General features: G+C 49.9%; 7 protein-coding genes across 7 annotated transcripts; 3 read left to right on the top strand and 4 right to left on the bottom strand.

Moving 5' to 3' along the window:
- Window positions 1–1,161: 1,161 nt before the first annotated feature.
- Window positions 1,162–3,879, top strand: BDV38DRAFT_276612 (cysteine dioxygenase; the record flags this gene model as incomplete). Its single annotated transcript, XM_032058251.1, has 4 exons — window positions 1,162–1,707; window positions 1,760–2,101; window positions 2,168–2,554; window positions 3,820–3,879. 4 exons carry the CDS (start codon window positions 1,162–1,164, stop codon window positions 3,877–3,879), a joined length of 1,335 nt encoding a protein of 444 aa, XP_031919589.1.
- Window positions 3,880–4,159: 280 nt separating this feature from the next.
- Window positions 4,160–5,986, bottom strand: BDV38DRAFT_128 (FAD-dependent oxidoreductase). The gene is made up of 3 exons (XM_032051254.1): window positions 5,515–5,986; window positions 4,653–5,462; window positions 4,160–4,596 (listed from the first exon to the last, which is right to left on the bottom strand). Exons 1-3 carry the CDS (start codon window positions 5,667–5,669, stop codon window positions 4,302–4,304), a joined length of 1,260 nt encoding a protein of 419 aa, XP_031919588.1. The 5' UTR covers window positions 5,670–5,986; the 3' UTR covers window positions 4,160–4,301.
- A 1,085-nt stretch (window positions 5,987–7,071) lies between these two features.
- On the bottom strand, window positions 7,072–9,367 carry BDV38DRAFT_231571 (MFS transporter). Its single transcript, XM_032052945.1, has 6 exons — window positions 8,896–9,367; window positions 8,796–8,842; window positions 8,628–8,734; window positions 8,449–8,569; window positions 7,767–8,400; window positions 7,072–7,683 (listed from the first exon to the last, which is right to left on the bottom strand). Exons 1-6 carry the CDS (start codon window positions 9,010–9,012, stop codon window positions 7,216–7,218), a joined length of 1,494 nt encoding a protein of 497 aa, XP_031919587.1. The 5' UTR covers window positions 9,013–9,367; the 3' UTR covers window positions 7,072–7,215.
- A 2,045-nt stretch (window positions 9,368–11,412) lies between these two features.
- On the top strand, window positions 11,413–16,946 carry BDV38DRAFT_231552 (uncharacterized protein). The gene is made up of 7 exons (XM_032052944.1): window positions 11,413–12,224; window positions 12,279–12,611; window positions 12,672–12,962; window positions 13,020–13,674; window positions 13,729–14,158; window positions 14,224–15,514; window positions 15,567–16,946. Exons 1-7 carry the CDS (start codon window positions 11,838–11,840, stop codon window positions 16,608–16,610), a joined length of 4,431 nt encoding a protein of 1,476 aa, XP_031919586.1. The 5' UTR covers window positions 11,413–11,837; the 3' UTR covers window positions 16,611–16,946.
- Window positions 16,947–17,243: 297 nt separating this feature from the next.
- On the bottom strand, window positions 17,244–19,657 carry BDV38DRAFT_231548 (fungal specific transcription factor domain-containing protein). Its single transcript, XM_032052943.1, has 4 exons — window positions 19,482–19,657; window positions 18,593–19,426; window positions 18,212–18,510; window positions 17,244–18,137 (listed from the first exon to the last, which is right to left on the bottom strand). The coding sequence occupies exons 1-4, from the start codon at window positions 19,595–19,597 to the stop codon at window positions 17,512–17,514; spliced, it is 1,875 nt and encodes a 624-aa protein (XP_031919585.1). The 5' UTR covers window positions 19,598–19,657; the 3' UTR covers window positions 17,244–17,511.
- A 223-nt stretch (window positions 19,658–19,880) lies between these two features.
- BDV38DRAFT_266755 (uncharacterized protein) lies at window positions 19,881–20,772 on the bottom strand (the record flags this gene model as incomplete). Its single annotated transcript, XM_032056475.1, has 2 exons — window positions 19,881–20,278; window positions 20,340–20,772. 2 exons carry the CDS (start codon window positions 20,770–20,772, stop codon window positions 19,881–19,883), a joined length of 831 nt encoding a protein of 276 aa, XP_031919584.1.
- An 887-nt stretch (window positions 20,773–21,659) lies between these two features.
- Window positions 21,660–22,216, top strand: BDV38DRAFT_276606 (uncharacterized protein; the record flags this gene model as incomplete). The annotated part of the gene is made up of 2 exons (XM_032058250.1): window positions 21,660–21,882; window positions 21,945–22,216. 2 exons carry the CDS (start codon window positions 21,660–21,662, stop codon window positions 22,214–22,216), a joined length of 495 nt encoding a protein of 164 aa, XP_031919583.1.
- Window positions 22,217–22,682: the final 466 nt, after the last annotated feature.

Raw genomic sequence — 22,682 nt, 5'->3', positions numbered from 1 at the left:
CACTCTCTGGTTCAGCAACTGATCACTATACCGTGAGCCCCTGGAAAGATGTCTATAAGCATGCTGTCTCTTCATGAATGCCTTCGACCAAGGAGCTACAATGCAGAGGAAGAGATTTCAAATGGATCTAAATGGTAAACGGGGCCCTCTGACTCACAACGCCTATAGCTCCTGGAATTGATGCACTATCTTGATCAGCTCGTGCATTGCACGTAGGAAGTGGCAACAGTCGCAGGGTCATTTTGTCTTACATGAGAGGTGTGGGTCGTGGGGCAGTCTTCTGCGATTGAGATATAAAGTGGATGCCAAATTCAAGCTACTCGTAGTGAGGCATAACTAATGAGTCAAGTGCTATTGGAGCGACCCCGCCAGCAGAAAAAAGTCTCTGCAATACTGTCTGCAAAGTGTTCCAATCATGGCCAGTACTAAGAATGGACGGTGATCGGGCCGCCGGGTGTATCCCCGCTTCCCCCTCAGCTCGTATGCTTCTCTTGACCCACTTGGGATGGTTCGTTGGATGACGAAAGGTTACTAATAGATCTGCATTTCCCTCATGCAGAAACGCACAGACGTGCAAAACATGACAATTGCACATTAGCGGATTCTTGGAGGCAAATAAGGCGGAAACTGCCTGGACCCCAGACTACGTTCTTGAGATAGAACGATCCAGGGAAAGGAACCCCGGAGAGAACAATATATGAAAGCCTACCTGTAACAGTAGGCTAGATCGACCACGAGATATCCCAATGTTACAGGATCCTTAACTTCGAGGATGGTCCGCAAACCTGTTGATCCGTCTGACTGTTTCTGGCAGACGAGGTCCAGTCCAATGCATTCCACCCCGGCTTTCAGCTCAGCCTGCCATCGGACCATGCATGGTACTTATGATCCTCGGCCAGGCGCTACTACTCAAATCACCACTACGCTCTCTGATTCGCATGGCTAACGTGCCGTGTTATGCATCCATCATGTCTCCCCTCAGCTGATGCCGACCGCCACGTCATTTGCAGTTATGGATCGCTGCATTTGGCGAGCTGTAAACCCGCCCCCAAAGCTATATAAGGACCACGATGGACTCCCAGCTTTCTACAAGAACAGCAAACCGTGGATGCACGATAGCGCCTACTGCCCTCGATCCAAGCCAACCCCACCTAATCCATCATGGCAGACCCCGAGCATTTCACCAATCCATTCTGGGCCCCCGAGCCAGATGGGATTCTTTCTGGTCATGTCCCTTATTCTTCTATTGAAATGACGATTGGAGGCTTGGGGACCATAGCGGTCCGGTCAAAGACAACAGGGACGTTGGAGTTTATTGTCCGCTCCGCGGGACCGGATCTCCCAACCTTGAAGCTCACGGTCACCGCTAAGAGTTGTGTCCTGCAAATGAAGGATGCCGATTCGAAACCATTCAGAGATATTCCCGTGATTCAATACCCAACAGAGCCGAGCACATCAGAAGGCCCGAAGAAACTTCCATACGTTTATTATCCGAAGCAACCTGCATCTGCCTACTTGAATGTCCAATCCAAGAAGGACCCTACGGTTTACTGGATATCTGTTGATCGAAGCAATAAACGCTTCCGATACGGTCAACATCTCACAAATGCGTCCCTGACATACCTGGAGGCGCATTTTGATGGGGACAACCCGTCCAAACAGTGGATGGACCAACTGAAGTCAACCGAAATTCAACAAGATGGCAGGGTAAGCGGCGTTCTCCGTGTCCAGCAGACGCAAGCAATGACGGCCCCTCTAGGAAATCCCAACGCAGGATGTGAGATACGACCCCTTGCCCGTCACGATGGACAAGCCTCCTCTAGTTGTCTCAGATGAGCAGGTATCTCTCGACGATCTCGACAAATACACTCGAACCACATATGCCAATCTACCTCGTGGATGTCAAGACCTGTATCACAATGTCGCGGGTCACAATGTCTCATTGGAGTCCGCCAGCTTTCCTCAGCTGGCACAAGCCATCGACTATAGTTGTCGAGATCCGAACCTGGTGTGCGGCAAGATCCTGGAAGAAAAAAAGAAAAGGGATGAGTTTCATGACAAATTGAAGACTTATCTGCGAATTACGGTGGGAAACAACTTGGTCAGTCTACCCCTATTTACAGCGTCTAGTCGACTTGTATCTAACGGTATTGCTTTCCCTGGGTAGGCGAACTCCCCTGGAATACCGTACGTGATGGAAATTTGGCCCCCGGGTCATTCATCCCCGATCCATGACCACGGAAAGGCATCGGCGGTGATCAAAGTCCTATATGGTAGCATTGACTGCGCCTGGTATGATGCCGTCCAAGAGGGCCGCCAACCGCAGCAGGTTGGTAAAACGACCAAGCTGAGCAAGGGGGATGTCACATGGCTAGGCGACAAGCAGTTTCAGATCCATAAGCTCCAAAATAATTACAAGACGGTGTGCATCACGCTGCAGTGCTACCAGTTTGAGCAGTCTGACAAAGAGCACTACGAATACTTTGACTACTTGGACAATACCCTCCACAAAGATCGGTTTGTTCCAGATAGTGACTGTTCCTACAGCAAGTTGGTACAAGAGCTCAAGATTGAATGGAACAGAAAGTAGTGAAACACATGGGCTTGGTGTAAGGATGCATATGGCGCGCAAAGTCGCACCATGCTTACCAGAGTCACCAGTGGACACTTTATGATTCATCTCCGGATGCAAGTGGTTATATCTACATGGTTAGCTTTAGATATGATAGCCTAGTTCTTAGTTATTTACTCGAAGATTATTCTGAAGCTACCCGTGCTCCAAATCTCTGATTCACCTCTAATCCACTTCGACAGTTTTACTCAGCAGTCGTTCTACCATTTTTACTTTGTCATATCTAAGGTAATGGATCCATTCTATTGAATATCTGTCGGTCTACGTGGACTATCAACGAGTTGTGAGCAACAACAACGTAACATTGTTCCAGTCGACTACTAAAACAGCACTGATCCATGGCCTGTATTTAGCTTTAGATGAAATTTACCACCCATTTAGAGCTGCATTCTCATCGTTGAACCGGATGCTCTCTGCCAACGCCATCGACACATTTTCGAATAGAGCTCCAGTAGAGGCTCTTGTATTATCTTTGGATTGACTAAGAAGAAGCTGTAATATGAAAAGGTAGTCAAGTCTTCAGAATGCATGGTATTGCTGTGAAACAGACAAAGCGCTAGGCAATTAACAACGGACACGGTATTTGCTCTTGGAAGAGAATACTTTACTTTCAATTGATTGAGCACCTCAAATTGAAAGGGCCATTGAAGCAAACGAAGAGTAGAGCCGACTGTGAATCAGCAGACGTTCAGACACAAAAACCATGAAAGGATCACCATAGGCCGGTGACACCAGGGTCCCAGCCACCGCACTCAAGCACTTCCTGCTGTCTGTTACGACTTCCAACAAATGATCATTGATCTCTAAATTATATTGAAAGTCCATGATCTGACGTTCGAAGCCGGGGGTCGCGTCAATGACGCATAGTTGGGGATCAGATGTAAGCTCGATCACGACGTAGTGACCTTTATCTACAAATCGGCATTCAGCGAGCAGGAGGTGATAGAGGCCGTGCTTCAACATTTAGGCTGACATTGTTCGTCCGCTCGACACCGTCACAAGAAACTTTCAATTTATGATGCGCGGACGCCAAAACCAAGAGCCGGAATTCCGATGGCCAATCCAGGGACGCTGCGGTGACTTTGCCTTTGGCTTAGGCAGACTAGACAGTTGTTTTGGCTAGCGCACTTTCTAAGTCGTCCGATTTGGATTATCATCTCGAAGATCTGTACTAACGAATATTATAGAAGCAGCCACCACAGGTTGTTGTTGAAGTTGATGGTGCCATTTTGTATGCTCCCATCTAAGCCTGACGAGTCGTACAATATTGTTTTGAGCCAAGAGTACATTGCAATGCTGCTATTTCCTACAGCTGCAAATATGCGTAATAGACATCATCATCTGCACACCCAGACGATGCATAGCTCAATACGATATAGGAGCTAGAATTGCGGTGGGTCCCGGTCCGATTTTATAGCTTCCAAAATCCTTACGTGCTCCCCCACTATCCATTCGTTGGATCTTGTCATTCTCTATCATAGGCCCTGGACATCAACGTATAATACGAGAATGGATTGATGCCAGTACTTCTAGTGGCACGGAATTGTCTCTCGGATCGGCCATCTACCAATATGTTAGGTCTACACATGACAGGTGAAGATCCGAAACAAGAGATAAATGTGTAGTAGTTAACCAGAATGTGGAACTACATTCAAGCCATAAGAATAACTCAAAACGGCTCCTTCAGCAATGCTTCATACTTGGTCCTGATAGCGTCGGGATCGCTCCATGCTGCAGCAATTACCGCATCACGTTCTTTACACAGTGCAGGAGAGGTCACTACACGCTTGTCCCCTTGAGCGCGAGCTTCCTTCACCAACGCTGATGTACGAGGTTGGCGCCTTTCTGCGTAAGCCTGGAAGAGGCTCGGGAGATCTGAGTCAAGGCAGTCCAACCTTTCGGCGTAGTCCACACTTCCTGGCTCTATGCACGGCATGGATTGCATAAGATGGTAGCAGTCCTCCCTGAAGTATGGTCAGTGAGATCTCTGCACCAAGCACCCAAAGCAATAACATCTTACAAAGCCTGGTTCGCGCCCTGCCCTAGGTGAGGGGTCGTGGGATGAGCTGCATCGCCGACCAGCACACAGCGCGTTGAATGCCACTGCTCGGGACTTAGTTCCTCACGATCAAAAAGGCCAAACTTGATAATCCGGGTCGCCGTCTTGATTAGGGTCAACACTACCGGCTCGAAACCACTCAACTCTGATGCTAGCGTCTCACGCTGCGCCTCGACCTCCGCTGGGTCGGACAGACGCCACGTCTCTTCGTGTTGCTGCATCTGGGGAAGCGTGACGGCCCAGGAGGTAAGAGTGGATGATATGGGATACGCGATGATGTGTTTGCCATCTCCGTACCAGTTACAGAGGCTGCCACGTCGGAAGGCGTCCAGCGACTCTGGCGTAGGCGATATGCCCGCCACCTGCGCCAGGCCCGTGAAGGTCGGCATACCCGTATGGATACCTTGCATCTCCAGTATGATACTCCGTGAGGCTGCCTTGATGCCATCGCAGCCGACGAGGAACGAGCCGGTTACCGTGCGCCCGCCGTCGAAGATAGCCGTGACAGAATCCTCATTCTCCTGGATCGACTCCAACTTCCACCCCTCGCGTAGTTCGACGTCTATGTCGAGCAATTTCTTTTTCAGCATCAAGTTGATCGATGCCCGTTTGATCCCGGCGGCTGGCTGCCCATATCTTGCTGTGAAGGCCGCGGGAAGCCCCGAATGACCCAAGGTCTCCCCTGAGGCGACGCCATCCCAAAAGCCTATCAGGGGCAGCGATTCTTTGGCAACTGCGTCTGCGAGGCCAACCAAATTAAGAACCTTTAACCTTCAGAATTGGTCAGCGGTTTATGTTTCGCAGATTTAGATAGAATACTCGCCCGTTTGGCATCAGCATTATTGATGCCCCGGCATCTCCCAGCGCCTTCACCTTCTCAAAAACAATAGCGTGGTACCCCTTGCGCTTGTAAAGAATTCCAAGTATAGGACCAGCAATCCCACACCCGATAATCAAAACTAGAGGGGTCGTCATCATGCCCGGGATCGTACAAAGATCCGATCAGCAAGTCTCCTACCGCCGTGTTTCCCGTAGACTTCTAGCCCGTCACAGCCCTAAGGACCTGCCAGGAGGAGAGGTGTAAAGTGTTCGAGCACAACTTCCGTTATATATTTGAGCGTCTCACCAGGCATGCTCCATAGAATAAATCATTGATCGTTGAACACACGGACCCTCTCGACATACGGAGTCTCCGTGGCTACGGGGTTCTCTGTTTGACCGCTCCTTGTCTAACAAGGTCCGGTCCAAACAGCAATAGGCATGCAACCAGGTCGGCCAGTTGCGGTGGATGACAGATCTGAAGCCAGTAGCTTCAGGCTATGACGTAGACATGCCCATCTGACGTGGCTTAGTTGTGTTGGTGCCTAATTAATATCGCCGTGATAATGTTACCTTGCACTCTGAAGCCACTGACGTGGAGAATATTCCATTAATCACCCAGAACCTAACTCGCTATCCATGACGCAACTAAACTAGAGTCATAGGGCTCCATGAAGCGGCTTTAGTAAGCAGGAATTTTGGGTTTCACACCTTGCAATGAAGATACGTACTTCTGGGAGAGTTGCCCCCATTTGAAGGCCTCGAGCATATCTGGGTCCGTTCGCGCATGCAACAAGAGTGCAACACATTGAACCGGGCTTTCACCACGAGAAGTTGCCACCTTGGATTCAAAATTATTATCTGGCAGCAGAGTCTCTTGAAGGAGAAGCCACTTCTAAACGACCCCGCATATTCCGAAGGTAGTCACTGAATATTACACCGCCTCGGCTGCAGAGAACAAGCAGCGAGGTGTAAGGATCGACAGCAAAGCTGTCCAGTACGATGCTGGACATGAGCATGAGTCGTAATGAAATGCAACCCTTTGATAAGAACCTAAGCCTCCTGGCCGATGGTACAGACCACCTGAACCCCTCAGAACGGCGCCAAGAACACATGTAAATCCCCATGTTGCGTATCGGACCAAGAGTGGCCAGATATACGGAGTTGAATTGGTGAGTGGTACATAATGGTAGCTACAAACCTACCAGTCCTATACAATTTCACTGGCAAGTGATATATGAGACTTGTGTAATAACACCGGTGGCGGCATGGGCGTAGGTTATTGATCCTTCTGACAACGCCGCATGGGCTTCTCACTAAAGTTGTTGATTGGCACCCTTCACAGATGGTTACATTTGCAAGCAACTAGACTCCGGACTCAACTAGTAGGTCCGCTCTCCGAGGTCTTGTGACGTTATGGAATGGTGGATATCTATATAGATATATATATATTTCCGTGTTTAGTTCCGGAAACCTGGTCAACGCGGATTGAGTGCACTTGAGCTTTATTAGTAAACGGTTTAGCGGTGGGAGCCGATGTTTGATAGGCCAGGCACCTTACAGTAATAACAAGGGCCAATAAATTAATGCATTATGAAGGGTTTCTATTTGCACAACTACTCCACGCTTTTCAAGCACAGTCCGCCTGTCTTAGTCCACCAACCTGTCGCTAGTCTTGAAACCAGCGTACTGTCTCCTATTAATCTCACTTCTCTTCAATCGAAGAGGGGCGCTCTTTCTGAAATCTCTTCCACACCGTCCCCTTCATACTCGGTGGGATTTCAATTGCGAACACACTGAGCAACAGGGCAACAAAACACAGAATGACACAACTATAATAGGCACTCTGGTAGCCGATGCGACCGTAGGCGTCCTTCGGGAGAGATGGGTCACCGTATCGTCGCTGGATACCCTGTGCAATGGCCGTGATGACCGCCAGACCGAGAACCGAGCCACCTACCTGGAGTGCCAGGTTGAACACCCCGGCAACAGCGCCCTGGTCAGCTCGAGACGCGGACGAAACGATGACGAAATTGGCTGTGATGTATACCGCCCCGATTCCCGCAATATAGAGGATCATCCCGGGAAAGGTGTACCGCCAGTATGAGGTATCATGATCAATGAAGGAAAAGAGGAGCACACCAGGAATGGAGAAGCCCCAGCCCAAGATAAACTGCCCCAATCCTTGTTAGTGAAAAGGCTTCTTGTCTCGATGGCAGTGCAGGATGGCAGGAGGGGTCGGCGTCGTAAACATACCATAAGACGTGCACCGAGAATGGGCACTAATCGACCGGACAGCGTATTGAAGATGAGGGCACTCACTCCCAGAGCTATGAAGAGGACAGAGGTGTGGATTGCACTGTTCCCGTAGGACTGGAGCTGGAGGGTTAGGAAGTAGGTGCAGGCCTGGCGGACGGCATACGTGTTCACGGCAAGCACGAGAGTGAGGTTAAAGGAGGTGGAGCGGAAAAGGTGCGGTGCCACAATCCCGTTGCTGGTCCGATACTCATGGAATACGAATAGGCCTAGTAGGACCACTGAAACGACCAGCGGGGCAACAATGCGTGCACTTCCCCATCCTTCTGTATTTGCAGACGTGAGCGCGTAGGTGAGGAGCAGAATTCCCGCCACACTCAGTGCAATGCCTAGCGGATCGAAGCGATGGACTATTCTCCGGAAGAGTGCGGCCGGCCTGTTGGTATGGGCATCGTGCTGCCCTGCTTCCAACTCGTCGTCTGGGGACGCTGCTGCATCGGCAGGTGGACGATCAGGTCGTGGGAGGATGAAAAATGCCGCGGGGATGATGACACCGGACAAAATGAGAGATACCCAAAAGATCCATCGCCAACCAACATATGCCGTCAGAACACCACCCAAGATAAGACCGATACTGTTGCCCTGTCAGCAGAGGCATCAGGGGGCGGGGTGGCGAGCTCACATGAAGCCAAGGGAACCTGATACTCCCCAGAAGCCCAGGGCCTGGGCTTTCTTTGCTGGCTCGGGGAAGCACACAGCAATATGGGCCTGGGCGGAGGGAATCGTAAAAGCAGCGCCAATACCTATGACCTTACGTAAATGTTTGTGCACAATGGAGAGGTGAGGTTCGGAACAGCCTACCCTGCAGGGCCCTGGCCACGACCAAGCCAATGAAGTTGGGGGCGAGCCCACAAACCATAGTGAATAGTGCAAAAAATGACATGCCGAATAGAAGAACACGGTGGTGACTAGTGTGATGGTATGCATTAGCCCATCTCAGGTTGGAAAATCCTTCGAAAGTTCCCTTACCCAAACAAGTCCCCCCCTCGGCCTCCTAGGAGAAGAAATGCTCCGAACTGACAGGATTTAGTACCCCGGCTACATCCAATGGCCGGTGTGAATACCATACCGTGATCGAATAGGCAGAAATAATCCATTGCAGATCGCCCTCAGTCGTGCCCCACTCCTTCTGTATCGTCGGGAGGGCGATAGTGATGGCACTGAGATTGGCGAGGTCCAGAAACATCGCCGTACATCTATGGCATTTAGTCAATGACACACTAAATGGCTGACGGAACTCACACGACGGCTAGAGTCAGGTAAGGACTGCGGCTTCTCATTCTGTATGGGATAGCGCGCAGTTGCGCCCATGGCAGGGCTCCCATGGTGTGGAAAGTACCGCGGACGTGGACGGCGGACCCAACGATACAAGAGACTGAGAAGGAAAAAGAGAGTAGCCTGGTGTCATGGAAGAAAGTAGTTCGGGGAGGCGATTATGTACACATTGTTCCTTGGCTAGAGATTTCCTGCACCATATGCTTTTAATTTTTCTTTTTTTTTCTTTTTCTTTTGTTTTCTTTTCTCCCCTCCGAATTAGCCACTACTAACCGTGACGGATCGCCCGCGGATCCTCCGCGGATCCTCCGGGCTTCGGAGGGCTTGTCGGATCAGCCAAATTGTTACCAGGTTCAGTCGAGCTAAGCTTTTTCTCTGGCGCCCAGTATATCGTCCAGTTCCCCTTATGAGGCTCTCAAGGCTTGACGAGACTACTTCACGACTTATTGGTGTGCCGTGTACAGAAACGTTGTTCGAGGTGGATCGTGACAAATTGCATCACAAGTCGATAACCGAAAGAAGGAACTCAATCTGATGATTCTATAAGTGATCTACGTGCTGTGATAAACACATGACATTGGGCCAAATGACTACTCTCTATGCAGCGACTCCGGTGGGTATCGAGCGGAAGGGTACATGCCGCGGGCTTGGGCCGCGTAATGGCTGAAGAATAACACCACGACTAATGTACGTATTGGACCCTTTCAAACCATTTTCATCACGGACCCGAAGGGTCGCTGGTTGCCAAGTATTCATAGAATTTTGGCTGCAACGGTACTCCACAGGGACCAAGCCACTCCGATTGGCCGAGGGCCCGAGACCTATACGTTGGAGACCTTTGATGGACGATAACACCGACAATATTTAACATGCCAACCAAAGATCAAGACGGACAAAGGAAAACACTCTGCAGCCGCACCTTATATGTGAAAATGGAGATATAATCTGAGTTGCCCTCTATGAGAATTTACCAACTTTCGTTCAAACAAGTGTGTGGATTGGCGCCGGTGGCGGGCCATCCGTTGAGCTTCGCTCTCCACCTTGGCCATCTTCATCATGGTGGATAAATCCTTCAGAGCCAAGAAACGCCTATCAGATTTGAAGTAACCATCACGGCACGTTTTCCTGTGCTTTTCTGGTTCCTTCAGCTGCCAAGAAGGTCTTGTTTCAAGCCACCCTTCCTCATATCCAGTCACTCGTGTCATCGGCTCAGAAAATAGTATGACTTCTGGACCCAAATCGCTACAGACCGGACAGTATTATGTAGTCCTGTATATTTTTATTGCTTGGAAGTAGATTCTATAATCATCCATAGTCTTCGATATGTGCTCATCGCCGGGTTGTGTGCTAAAGAGTCATGCCTTATCAGACAGCTCTTTGGAAGAACATCGGATGCAAACAATGGCCAGGCAGTCGGGATCCAATAGAACTGATTTGTACCCCTTTCTACAGGAATGGTCCAGACTTGCATACAGTGAGTCTTGGTAGCCAAGACGATCGACCCGCAAACTATACTAGCGCTCTAGCATACCATTTAGGCACAGCCCTCGTATTTTAGCGCAATCCTCAATAGTAGCACTGATGCTCTACTCGGCACAATAATAGACCTCCTAACGGCTATGTGGGCTGTGAACATTTTGCTGCAAATACCAGGGGGCTCTCACCCATCCTTTGCAGTGAAAAGTATTAAGAGCGCTAAAATAAACGAACAGCCAAAAGTTACTGTCTAAAAAGGAAACTTGAATAGTATCGATCGGCATCTATAGCAACATTCGTAATGGCCCGCCTTTAAACTGCAGGATTCTCACCGGAAATGTCTGCAGGTCCATCTTTACCGCGCCAGTCAAGCTCGCTGACAAACGTCAATGGCGCAATGCAAAAATAATCATGGCAAATCGTCACTAGCAGGGTTGCACCGTGCCCAATCTAAGGTATCCACTGGTCAGATCGTCTGTCATACCTCTCGAATGGATGGCCGTATAACATGGACCGATACAATTATGCTTGCCTAGCCGTTCTAGATGCGCTCCAGACCAAAGTTGAACGATATTGCAATGTGGAACCACCACGGCTATGAACGGATACCCGGACAAAATACAAGAAGACATTGCTCTGATCCCTGTGATGGAGGCGAATACCCTGCAGTCTTAGCATGAGACGCTGAATATAGACGATCAGGCTAGACGGGATCCTGGCAATCCTTCTATGCGAGCTGAGCGCCAGTCCTTGGCTGAGCCTTCCTTAGAATGTTATACTTCACGGGCAAATGGAGAGGGCGATTCTTGTAGTAAAAACTACGATATAAGTAGCGGGACCATTTCCAGTAGATACACGAACAACAAGTACTGGGGCCGCCTGGACCGCATATCACTGACAACATCGGTTGTGCTCCTCTGCCTATTTTGATTCATCATGACTACCCTAACGCCTATGCCGTTCCTTACGGGGCCCGCCATGACAGAAAGCCAGGGGCACTTCCTGAGTCAGGAGCCAGCTGGCGAATTGACTGCTGTTATCACTTTATCAAAGGTCCAGCAGGCTTTGTGGCTAGACTATCTCCGTCGGCCGCATGCTTCGCATTACCATCTAACGCTCTTTATCAATTTGCAGGAGCTCAGCCCGACGCTGGACCAGATCTTGCAAGGTATTGACTGAGCCACAAGCCCCCGCTCAGAAGTGCCTAAACATCGATGCTGACACAAAGAAGTAATTTACGCTCTTGGCCAACAGCATGAAATGCTCCGAACAACGTTTCACCTTGACCACAAATCCAATGATATCAACCAGTCTTACATGGCTGTGCATAGCCCTGCTACCTCCTTCCAGAAATTCGAGATTGTCCAGGACCCTGATCGTGTATCCTCAGCCCTACGTAGGAGCTTTGATCTGAGTGTGGAATTTCCCGTCCGATGGGTCATCCTACAGAAGGTTTCAACCAGCAACGGCATGCTCCAAACGCACTATGATCTTTACATTGTGGGCCACCATATAGCAGTGGATGGGTCGAGCATGAGCTACCTGTCCCAATGCATCTTACAGCAACTTCATCCACAGTTGGATCAATCTGTGGTTGCCCAGGCTTCATCCAATTCCTCGGGTTACGGGCAGTTCGTTCAGAAGCAAGTAAGATAATTCGCGCTCCCACATCCTTGTCGGTAGCTCATACTAGGGACACAGGACGCTTTTCTTAGGGGCCCAGCTATGAAAGCGGCGGAGCAATTTTGGATGTCCCAACTGTCACATACTGTGCCGTTTGAATGGGCCGCTCCGAAAAGGGATGGCACTAATGATTATCGAGTTATGAATACCTGGACCTCTTTCACAAATGATGAATTGAAGGCCTGGGGCAGTTTGTACAAAACATCCTGGTTTCGCGTTGCCTTCTCGATAGTCGGACTGATAACATCGGGGATTGCCCAGCCGACCCCCCACCATGATCATACTCTCCTCGTAGCGTTGGGTGGGAGACCACAAGGCTACGAAGGCTGTGTATCTCATATGGCAAATACTGTATGACTCTGGAATCCCAGATGGCCCGTACGTGCTGCAAGAGGCTAACTGTCCCGTTAGATGCCAATTAAAACTCCCGTCTCGTCCCTTCTCCAGCGCCGAGCCACGTTTGCTGATGCCGTCAAAGAGATGGGGCGCTCCATCTCCACTGCCAAGAAGCATGAGATGTTTCCCTTTGTCTCGCTCGTTGATGCGGCGAGGGAGACGATAAGCGACAAGATGTTGGACTTCAAAGTGTCTGTCACTTTCTCTCCCAAGCTTGCCAGCGAGAACTGTACCATATACCCCGTGGAAGGTGTTTGGGATCTCTTCTTTTGTTTCCTTGAGACCCAGACGGGTGTCTCTTTAGGTGTATGTGGGATCATATATATACAGCACGGATGGCTTACGGTAGCTGACGATCACTAGGTTATAAGCAACCCAGCGGTGTTTAACTCCGACGCGATCGAAACCATGAGGAAGCAATTCCTGGATACCGTCAAACTATCACAAGAAAACCCCAATTTTCATGTCGACCAGCTTCCATATCTCGAAAGCCATACTGTTGCAGATATTATATCCGGGCCTAGGATAGATGCCGTTGATGCAATCACCTCTTCCCGGGTGCATCAGTGGATCGAGGCTCGATGTGCTGCCCAGCCAGATGCCATTGCGCTGTATTGTGCAGAACGTGGTCAGCAAATGACATATGCTGAGCTTGATAGGAGAACGAACCAGATCGCGCATTATCTGTGTGGTAATGGGATAACCGCCGGTGAAACCGTTGCGTTGCACATCAACCGTGGATTTGCACTTCTCTTATGGATCATCGGCATTCTCAAGGCAGGAGGCTGTTTTGTAGTGGTCGACAAAGCATTGCCCACGGGTCGCAAGCAGTCAATTCTCCGTACTTGTGAACCTGTTCAACTCGTGACTGATACTGCAGCAGCGGATGACCTTCTCTCGCAAGTTGACAAGGTACCTTCCGTTATTGTACTGGATGCTGGATTCGAGGGCGAGCTCATGAGCTACCCAGTGGCCCATTGTACGGGGCAGGCTACTGCAGATAACGACCTAGCGTACAGTGAGTACATTTTGCCGACCTGGTATTACTAGTAAGCTAACTTCTGGCTTTCAGTGGTATTCACCTCCGGTTCAACCGGACAACCTAAGGGCATCATGGTGGAACACGCGAATGTCGCCCACTATGTAAGTGCAGCTCGCAGCGTTGTACATATTGGCCCTGGGAGTAAGGTCCTCCAGTTCGCATCATTCGCATTTGACGCATCTATCCTCGAGTGGGCCGTCACTCTATCTTATGGTGCGACACTTTGCTTCGTCGAGCACCCCACTCTGCTGGTTGGCGATTATTTAGCCGACGTCCTAGAGATGAACCGTATCAACTTCTTCCATACCACTCCCTCGGTGCTCGCAACTATCCCGATAGACAGGCCCCTCGCCAATTTGAGGCTAATCTCTGTGGGTGGGGAAGCCTCCTCTACCGGATTGTTAAGAGCATGGCGGAAGAAAGTGACTCTCCTGCATGCATATGGACCGACCGAGACCACGTAAGTGAATCTCCTCTACTTCAGCGGTGTTTACACCGAAGCAACTGCTTATTGTACTACTACAGAGTGATCGTTACTTCGGAACCAATCGCCGAAGATCCTGGCAATTCTGAGAATCCTTCTCCATCTGTGATCGGCAAGCCGTTCCCAAATTGTGAGGTCGTGATCTGTAACGAAGGTTCAGATGTGCCTTTATCGGTTGGGGAAACCGGCGAGATCTGCATCTTTGGGCCCCAAGTCTCTCGGGGTTACAAAGACCAGGATGAACTCACCGCCACCAAATTCCGCAAGATTGAGCTACAGGGTCGGAAAGGGCGTCTCTACCGCAGCGGAGATCGAGGTTCACTGACCGCTGATGGCAAAGTCTTGATCGGTGGCCGTATGAACAACCGTGAGATTAAGCTTCGCGGCTACCGCATGGACCTGTACGAGATTGAAAAGAGCATCCTGGACCACAGTCCGGAAGTCATGCTAGTCTCTGTACAAGTTGTCGATGGCTCACTGATTGCCTTTGTGACTCCGGAGAGCGTCAATTGCGATGATGTCCGTCGGAGACTGATGGACGACGTGCCTGCTTACTCTGTTCCCACTAACATTCACGCCGTTTCAGAGCTTCCCCTCAACGCGAATGGGAAGGTGGATCATGCAGCAGTTGTTCAAAAAGTTCGAATTCCTACGGCCGTGGCATCCAAAGCTAGCTCGACGGATACAACGCGGAAAACACCGACCTTCAAAGCGGGGGAGAGAAAGCTTGATGCAGGTCGAGTCAGGGCTTCACTAGCTTCGACGGTATCCCTGATATGGGTGGATGTTCTCGGCCTCTCCAAACCTCCCATGGAAGATGTCAATTTCTTCGATGCAGGTGGCCACAGCATCCTCCTCGTTGAACTGCATAAGCGGATCAGTGAGCGGTTCCCCACCGCTGGTATCCGCCTTTTAGACTGCTTTCAGCAGACGACTATTGAGAAGCAGGCTGCCTTTCTCGCAGGACTTGTTGACTTCGAATCCAGTCCTCCCTCAACATCCTCCGCAGACATGGGACCAAGTCCAAGTGCATCCGGTACTCTGACTCCCAGATCTTCCATTAGCTCCTTCGATCAACCCGAAGAGAAGTTTGCAATTGTTGGCTTGTCTGGTCGCTTCCCTGGCGCCGACGATGTGGAGAAATATTGGGATCTTTTGATGAATCGCCGTGATGGAATCACCACCGCATCGAGTGCAGCAGGACATGGTCATTTGGATATCGATGCAGATGAAGTATTCGTTCCCCGCTATGGGACTATACACGGCCTGGATGACTTCAACCCCGCTGCCTGGAGTCTCTCCGAGGAAGAGGCCAAAACTTTGGACCCACAGGTATGCTATATTACATCAAATGGTTTACGAAAACATACTAAACTCTGTATAGAAGCGCATATTTCTCACCGTAGCCTCTGAAGCACTCAGTGATGCATGCATAGATCTGTTCAAAAAAGAGGAGAATAAGGTGGGAGTGTTCATTGGTGCCGCCGCTAATTCCTACATCCATGACCCGAACACTCCGGCTCCTAGCAATGCGTTCCAGAGACGGTATCGGACCCTCCTTGACGAGAATATATCCACCTTTACCTCGTATAAGCTCAACTTGACGGGACCCAATGTGACGCTGAACACTGCTTGCGCTAGCTCTCTTGTAGCGTTGCATGTTGGCTTGAATGCCCTCCGTAGTGGTGAGTGCGAGGCCGTCCTGATTGGCGGAACATCGGTTGTCTACCCTCAGGAAGGAGGTTACATTACATCGCCTGGGCAAGTTTTCTCCGCCAGTGGTGAATGCCGTCCCTTTGACAGCCGTAGCGACGGTTCCGTTCCAGCTGATGCCGTCGCCGCTGTGGTTGTGAAGCCCCTGCAAGCTGCCATTCGAGACGGAAACACAATTTACTCCATCGTTGAGGGACACGCCATCGGTACCGACGGCGCCATCGATAAGGCCGGCTTCACCGTCCCGTCGAGCACTGGCCAGGCACGCACCATTACTCATGCCATCCAGTCCAGCGGCATCCCAGCGGATACCATCAAGTATGTTGAGATGCACGGATCTGGTACGAGCATGGGGGACGCACTCGAGCTGGATGGACTCCGGAAGGCATTTGACACCGTCGGTGCAGCACCTGACTCCTGCATCTATGTGGGCTCAAACAAGGGCAACTGCGGCAACTCAGAGACTGCCTCCGGATTGATGAGCGTCATCAAGGCATCCCTGTCATTGACCCGTGGGGTTGTTCCTCCGCTCCGGGAACTCGGCGAGACAAATCCCGCCTACGACTTCACTAAAAGATTCCGTCCATTGACAAGCGCCCTAAAGCTAGGTCCTACCGATCGAATTGGAGTAACATCCCTGGGTTATGGAGGTACCAATGCCCATGTTATCCTGGCCTCCCCTGCGCAGAACGGTGTGAACCGTACGCAAGAGTGAGGTCTTCTTCCACCACGTCAGAGTACGGGGAATGGTCGAGCTTTAAATATAGTCAGCACCAGTCAGAGGAGACTTACGACGGTGTTGGGGGATTTATTATGTAGATTGCGGCTGGAAATGTGCTCACTAAAGAGTTGACCTGACGCCCGCGGAATGCTGAAGCTGTGAAGCAGTACAGACTGCTGAAGGAAATGTCTGGCTCACATCGGGAGGCGGTAATAGTTAGAACCTTTCTAAAGACCAAGAATAGAGACTCCAATCCTATCAGGATTAACCCAAACCGTGTGTGATGGGGTAGTCATAGTGTGAATATGAAAATGATGCTATATTTTCTCATCTGCTGCGATGAAAGTATATTTCCGAGGGGTTAAGCTAAGCGAAATCAACCATTTATCTATCCACCGTAGTATGGCTTCTCTTTATTTCAGCTCACAGAGACTATGTACGATATCATCTCCAACGGATCCCTGATGCTTAAGGACCTGCCTGGTATTGATGAAGGAATGGATTGGTTGGTAGTTGACCTTCCTTCCCGTGATAGCTGAGCCAGACCAACGTATCCCTAGTGTACGGGAAACACTTAAACCTTGAAGCGAGAGGCCTATTGAATACTTGCGCCTAGTCTTTGTAGTCTGATACATGGAAAGATGGAGACTGGGTAAACGTGTTAGAATAGGCGCAGAGAGGAAAACAAGCGTTCATTGTTCTGACGAACAAGCCCTCCGCCCCTACCGTCTCCAGCCCTGCAGTGCGTAAAGTAAACGGTCCATAACGTGGATTGTCGAGGGGGCTAGAAAAGTACAGAGTGTTCTCCAGCCGTAGTGTTTGAAGGAACTCGGAATGGATCTGATGGAAGGCAAGATTGTGCTGCAGGCGGTTTTGATGAACAGCTGGCAAGCCACTAGTTAAGTGTTGTGGGTATACTCAGTACGTTGTCAAGCCACTGATCATCTCCCAAATCCATCGACTGTATCCAGGCGATCTGGTCCAGATCAGGGATATGTGAATTTTGCTTAGTTACATCAAGGTCGCTCTCACTAAGGACATTCGCTTCCGGTATCGGACAGGTGCTATCCCACCGTGCTTCCGCCCACAGCCTGCATCGCATTAACAGCTTGGATAAATAATGGAGTAAATGGTCGTTGCACTGCAGCTCTGGTTGCTGGCTGCTCTGATCCAGTTTCTGCAGCATTGAGTCAATCGTCGCGATGAGTGGGACTGCGTTCCGCACCGCTTGGCAATCCCATTCGGGGTCTCGGAGGGTAGAAAGATATTTCAGCAGCGTGAGGCTCGTGATCATCTGGGACCAAAAGTGAAAGGGTTGGCCGATGAGTTTAGAGTCGTGGATAGCGTCGAAGCTGTCCAGCCATAATTTGATGTTTTCAACAGACTGCCATAAGCATTCAAACCGTTCGAATCCCAATGGTCCGCCGATATTTAGAGGTCGTGGTTCGTGACTGATGGAATATGCTAGTTGGTTTATGTATAGTTCGACATACTGCGCGTGAGCATGGAGAATGTCTGTACCTTCATCATAGACGTATCAATAAATCTGCAAAGAAGACACTCTGCCAGGTTATTTGCTAGAAAGGACACTCTACCTGTTTGATGAAGATCGGCCTGGAATGAAGACCTGAGCTCTTGCAGCTGCCTGCGTAGCATCTTGAAATACAATAAATGCGGCAGTGAGGCCGTGGCAGGATCAGTCCCTGTACGAGTCCATCCTACCTCCTCCCCTTGCCGAACGTTCTGCGCCTTTTGCTTAAACAGCTGCAGGCGCACTTGCGAGACAAATAGCTTATCCGTAGGGCAAGGTTCATTGATTGTTAGGATGTGGAGTGCCTCTTCCATTTGGGGAGTCCAATTTAAGGCATCCTGACGGCCCAGGTGAGACGAAAGACTAGGACGGTTCACATATTAGGTATTAACCTTAAAGATGTAGTGTTGGAAAATAATGAAGATTAAATAGGGAGGATCCATACTTGGAACTCAATACGAAACATGCCAATACTGCCCGGCGTCCTTCAAATAAGCTACACCGCGTCTCAGCGTCGAGGCTTTGTCTTGTTTCTTCAGCTTGACCTTGGGAGATAGCCATCATGACTTGCACGTCCGGTGCGGACGCTTTGAATAACCGCAGATCATATACCAGTGATATCGCGAGCATCATGAGGCGAGAAACTAGATCCGCTCTGCCGAGGAAAGTATCGGTACTCCAAGCAATATACGTCAGTAATCCTAGAAGCATATCGATGCTGGACTCAACCTTGAGCAATGCAGATGTGAATAGGAGGTGCTTCAGCTCCTCCACTTGAGCTAATCTCTCCTGGGTCGAGAAGGTCGTGACAGTGTAAATAGCTCGTAACAAGAAAGGCCTGTTGTGGCGCAGATACTGCGTCGTCATCTCCGGAGTAAGGTCGATGAACGGAAAATATGGCAGCATATGGTTTCGGAAATAATCTAACCGTCCCTCCTCTTGATTCGGCCGTGAATCAGTCGGAGACGTCGCATAAGAAGAGGACTGGGGCGATTGATTTGGGTGCGTTGATACAGTGGTATTCGACAGGGCCAGTCTCGTACTGAAATCAAAATTCGTCATGTTCACGAGAGCACCATTTGACGTAGCTATGGGCTGAGTGGTATCAGCCAGGGCCCCGAACGAGCTAGAGGAACTGACGAAGGTTTGCATTGCAGCCAGTAAACTCTCCATCTTTTCTTCTAGTCGAGCGATCCGCGTATCGGACCCTTCGGCCATGGGACCATGACGCCTGCGAACTGATTCTGATGGTTGGCACTTTTTCTTTAGACGGAGGCACCTTGAAAAATTAATTAGCGGAATGATATGATAGTCACAGGTCTAGCCAGGACAACCTTTCACAGTCACTGCCACTCCGAGCACGCACACATCGGCACTTTGCCTTGTAGCAATTTGTGCACGCACGGCCGTAGGTGCTTGCATGTTCAGTTGTTGGGTTCAGTGTTTCCATAGTACCGATTAGAAATTACAAGCTATACCCGAAGTCTCCGGAGATAGCCCAAGCTTTGAGGACATCTTAGAGAGTACTTTTCTCTGCTGACTGTACGGAGGGGGAACACGACCGGACTGACTTCCGTCCTATAAATACTGACGACGGACTTCGGCCCCCGAAATCCGTTGTATTCGTTGCTTAGTTAGGTAGCGTGATGAGTCTTACATAATCCTTGATACATGCAAAGTTCCATGTCCTGCCCATTAAGAAACCCTCAAAACCATGCAAGGTTTCCTCCACATCAAACTTCATTCAAAGCCGACTCCCGATTAATCATCCAAGTAAACAGTCGGTAGGGAAGAAAGGTGTTGCACAGCCAACTCAGAGTCGACGCCTGGCCCCGTCGAATGAAGATGCCACGACCGTTCAGGACATCATCCACCACGTTCTTTGCTGCGATCTCGATATTCTGCTTGTTTGGATGCACCATCGTCTTCTTATGACGATCGATGATCGCTGTTATCTTTCGGTACTGCGAGCCAGGGGGCAGCTCCAGGTCTGTGATATTGTTTGGGTCGTTTCCGCTGGTCTGGACACCGCCGAGGATGACGGTGACCACACGTACACCTAGAGGTGCCATCTCTAGACGCAACGTCTCGGAAATCCGCGTGCCAGCACTTCTAGAGCTACTATAGATACCTATTCATCAGAGTCAGATTCGGTGTACTGCCTTACGAGGACGAGAGCGAGGCGAGCGTACCCGCCCATGCAAAAACCATTTCGCCAGACACAGAACTGATATTGCACACCACTCCGTTGGCCTCAATGAGCATAGGGGCGAAAGCCTGCACCATGGCAACAATACTCCAGACATTTGTATCGTAGACCTTCTTCGCCTCGTCGATGGAGGCGTCGAGAAGCGGCACTATGGCGTTCACACCGGCGTTATTGACAAGGACATCGAGCCGCCCGCCCGTCTGTTTCCCAACAATCTGTGCACATTGACGAATCCACTCGGCCGATGTCACATCAAGTTCAACGATCTGAACCCCGTCACAATCGGCCAGAGATCCGACTTTGGTCATGTTGCGTAGCGTCGCAAAAACCTGGAACCCTTTGGCGCGGTAGACTTTGGCCATGGCCTCCCCAAATCCTCCCTTGCTGCAGCCGGTGATCAAAACTGATTTAGACATTTTGGCGCCTACTACTGGTACGAGATGATCAAAATGATTCGAGCTGGTGGCATTGCTAGGGACTCAGGCAACGGTTCATTTATAGATGGTGAGTACCGGATTTCGGCTACCAAATCCGTGGGTATTCATAGGGCCAAATCACCGAATCGGAGGTGGATAGGCTCCCACCGGAGAGTCGTCCGTATGAATATCCTACAAGGATCGTAGAATCTGTGACCAGGTGTTTGACCAGGTGGCACATGACACCTCTTGAATGGCAGATTTCAGTGAGAAGATCCGCGGCCGCAGGGCAGGTGCATACTCGGCTGCTTGCCTTCCTCATTCAGCCGGGCTAGCACAGTCCTGCTCGATGGGGTTGACTCTACTCTGCCTTTCTTTTCTTATACATATTTGCGACAACCCTATCTGCAGCCACCCAATGGGCCCCAATAACCTCGTCAAGCTTTTCGCCATCTTGAAAGGCAATCGTGGTTGATATTGCCCGTTTACCGGCATCCAGTGTACTATTCCGTTACATATCGAACCTGACTTTCATAAGTATGATATTCTACCAAATATCCTCAGGATATTTGAGTATGGGGTCCCATAGATCAATCAGCACAGCATCCTCACCTCTTGTCTAAAATGGCGAGAGGTAAGCATGCCCTGAGTCAGAAGCAGATGTAGGGTATCGGTGGGCAAGGCATCGATATCTCTGATTCATTCATTCAGTCTTCGCTGGCTATATCGACAAAAAAAGGATACTTGCATGGCTTGTCTTGCACTACAGAGACTAATCAGCACTAATAGTGACACTGTGAAAATGTGTTGAATCTTCGACAGATAATATCCACTTATTATCGGCATCCATGATTCCCATGCAGCCGCAGTCTTGTCCACAGAGAACTATGAGGTATGATAAACTGCATCTGGCCAATCAGCCACAGCTTGCATATTTCTCACACCCCAGTCCCTCCGCATCCGCTTACCTGCCTGGACGACACCCAGCTTGTTCCCCAGCCATTCAGGAAAACGCGCTGAAGCTGCAAAAGGAATCACCAGGTATTCTTTCTATAGTTTTGGTGGCCATTGCGAGCCCTCAGTTGACTATAGCATTCCGGGAAATTATCCGTAAGGAAAGGGATCATAGGAGCCTACAATCCTGCTTTCTAAGGACGGTATCTCGCGACCAGTGAGGTATGAAATACCCGAGGAGTTGGACCGCAGAAATGCAATCATCCAGCTCATCAGGTGGGACCACATCTTGGATCTATTTCAAGACTGTGGTGGCTCTGAAACCCGATCCACTATGGACTACGTGATCATCACATCCGCCAATTTTGTATCTCGACCGCGGAACCTTGGGAATCCAGGCCATACTGATAACGCAAATGTATCTCTGGCGATACTGAAGGAGATATTTCCCGATCTGCGGCCCAATGCTGAAGAGTATGAGAAGAAGTGAGTGCAGTGCCTTTTCTACAGTATGTTCGACGATCACTCAAGTCCATTGGAGCTTTCCGAAGTGGTTATAAGGGGGTTAGTGCTTACTCCACGGTTTTTGGACGCCAGTTCTGCTTGGCAATTTAGGGACAAGGAGCTTCCGCGACCAGTTCCCTGTTGACGGAGACTTTTCTCCGTTGCCTATTCGATGAAACCACCTAATGAGGTTTAGGGACCGGTCGACGGAGACTAAAGCCGCCTGTCATCGGAGAGGGGTCCCAGTTCCGAGGGGGTCAGAATTTAGTGGCTGGGGGTCAGAGTGGTTCTGACCCTCTGAGAGGTCTACTGTCTTTGTTATATGATAAGATCTCCGAGGGGGTCAGAATTTATAAATTATATGGTATAGCTCTGAGAGGGTCAGAATTTTTAATATAATTAAGATAGTTCTGACTCCCTCGGAGTAATAATTATATAGATTTCAGTATAGT

This window comes from Aspergillus pseudotamarii (assembly GCF_009193445.1).
Source record: "Aspergillus pseudotamarii strain CBS 117625 unplaced genomic scaffold BDV38scaffold_1, whole genome shotgun sequence".
NCBI lineage: Eukaryota > Fungi > Ascomycota > Eurotiomycetes > Eurotiales > Aspergillaceae > Aspergillus > Aspergillus pseudotamarii.
The sequence above is the reverse complement of the archived record's forward strand: the minus strand, read 5'-3'. Positions and strand labels throughout refer to the sequence as shown.

Bases quoted from the DNA above. Each gene is read 5' to 3' on its own strand.
- BDV38DRAFT_128 (XM_032051254.1), bottom strand. From the start codon at position 5,669: ATGATGACGACCCCTCTAGTTTTGATTATCGGGTGTGGGATTGCTGGT. The intron at 5,463-5,514 runs GCGAGTATTCTA...CCAATTCTGAAG, and splicing joins ATAATGCTGATGCCAAACGG to GTTAAAGGTTCTTAATTTGG. The intron at 4,597-4,652 runs GTAAGATGTTAT...ACCATACTTCAG, and splicing joins CAGGGCGCGAACCAGGCTTT to GGAGGACTGCTACCATCTTA.
- BDV38DRAFT_231571 (XM_032052945.1), bottom strand. From the start codon at position 9,012: ATGTTTCTGGACCTCGCCAATCTCAGTGCCATCACTATCGCCCTCCCG. The intron at 8,735-8,795 runs GTAAGGGAACTT...CCATCACACTAG, and splicing joins CGAGGGGGGGACTTGTTTGG to TCACCACCGTGTTCTTCTAT. The intron at 7,684-7,766 runs GTATGTTTACGA...GGATTGGGGCAG, and splicing joins TTCTCGGTGCACGTCTTATG to TTTATCTTGGGCTGGGGCTT.
- BDV38DRAFT_231548 (XM_032052943.1), bottom strand. From the start codon at position 19,597: ATGGAAACACTGAACCCAACAACTGAACATGCAAGCACCTACGGCCGT. The intron at 19,427-19,481 runs GTTGTCCTGGCT...TAATTTTTCAAG, and splicing joins AGTGGCAGTGACTGTGAAAG to GTGCCTCCGTCTAAAGAAAA. The intron at 18,511-18,592 runs GTATGGATCCTC...GAACCGTCCTAG, and splicing joins TGTTTCGTATTGAGTTCCAA to TCTTTCGTCTCACCTGGGCC.
- BDV38DRAFT_231552 (XM_032052944.1), top strand. From the start codon at position 11,838: ATGCTCCGAACAACGTTTCACCTTGACCACAAATCCAATGATATCAAC. The intron at 13,675-13,728 runs GTGAGTACATTT...TCTGGCTTTCAG, and splicing joins AGATAACGACCTAGCGTACA to TGGTATTCACCTCCGGTTCA. The intron at 15,515-15,566 runs GTATGCTATATT...AACTCTGTATAG, and splicing joins CCAAAACTTTGGACCCACAG to AAGCGCATATTTCTCACCGT.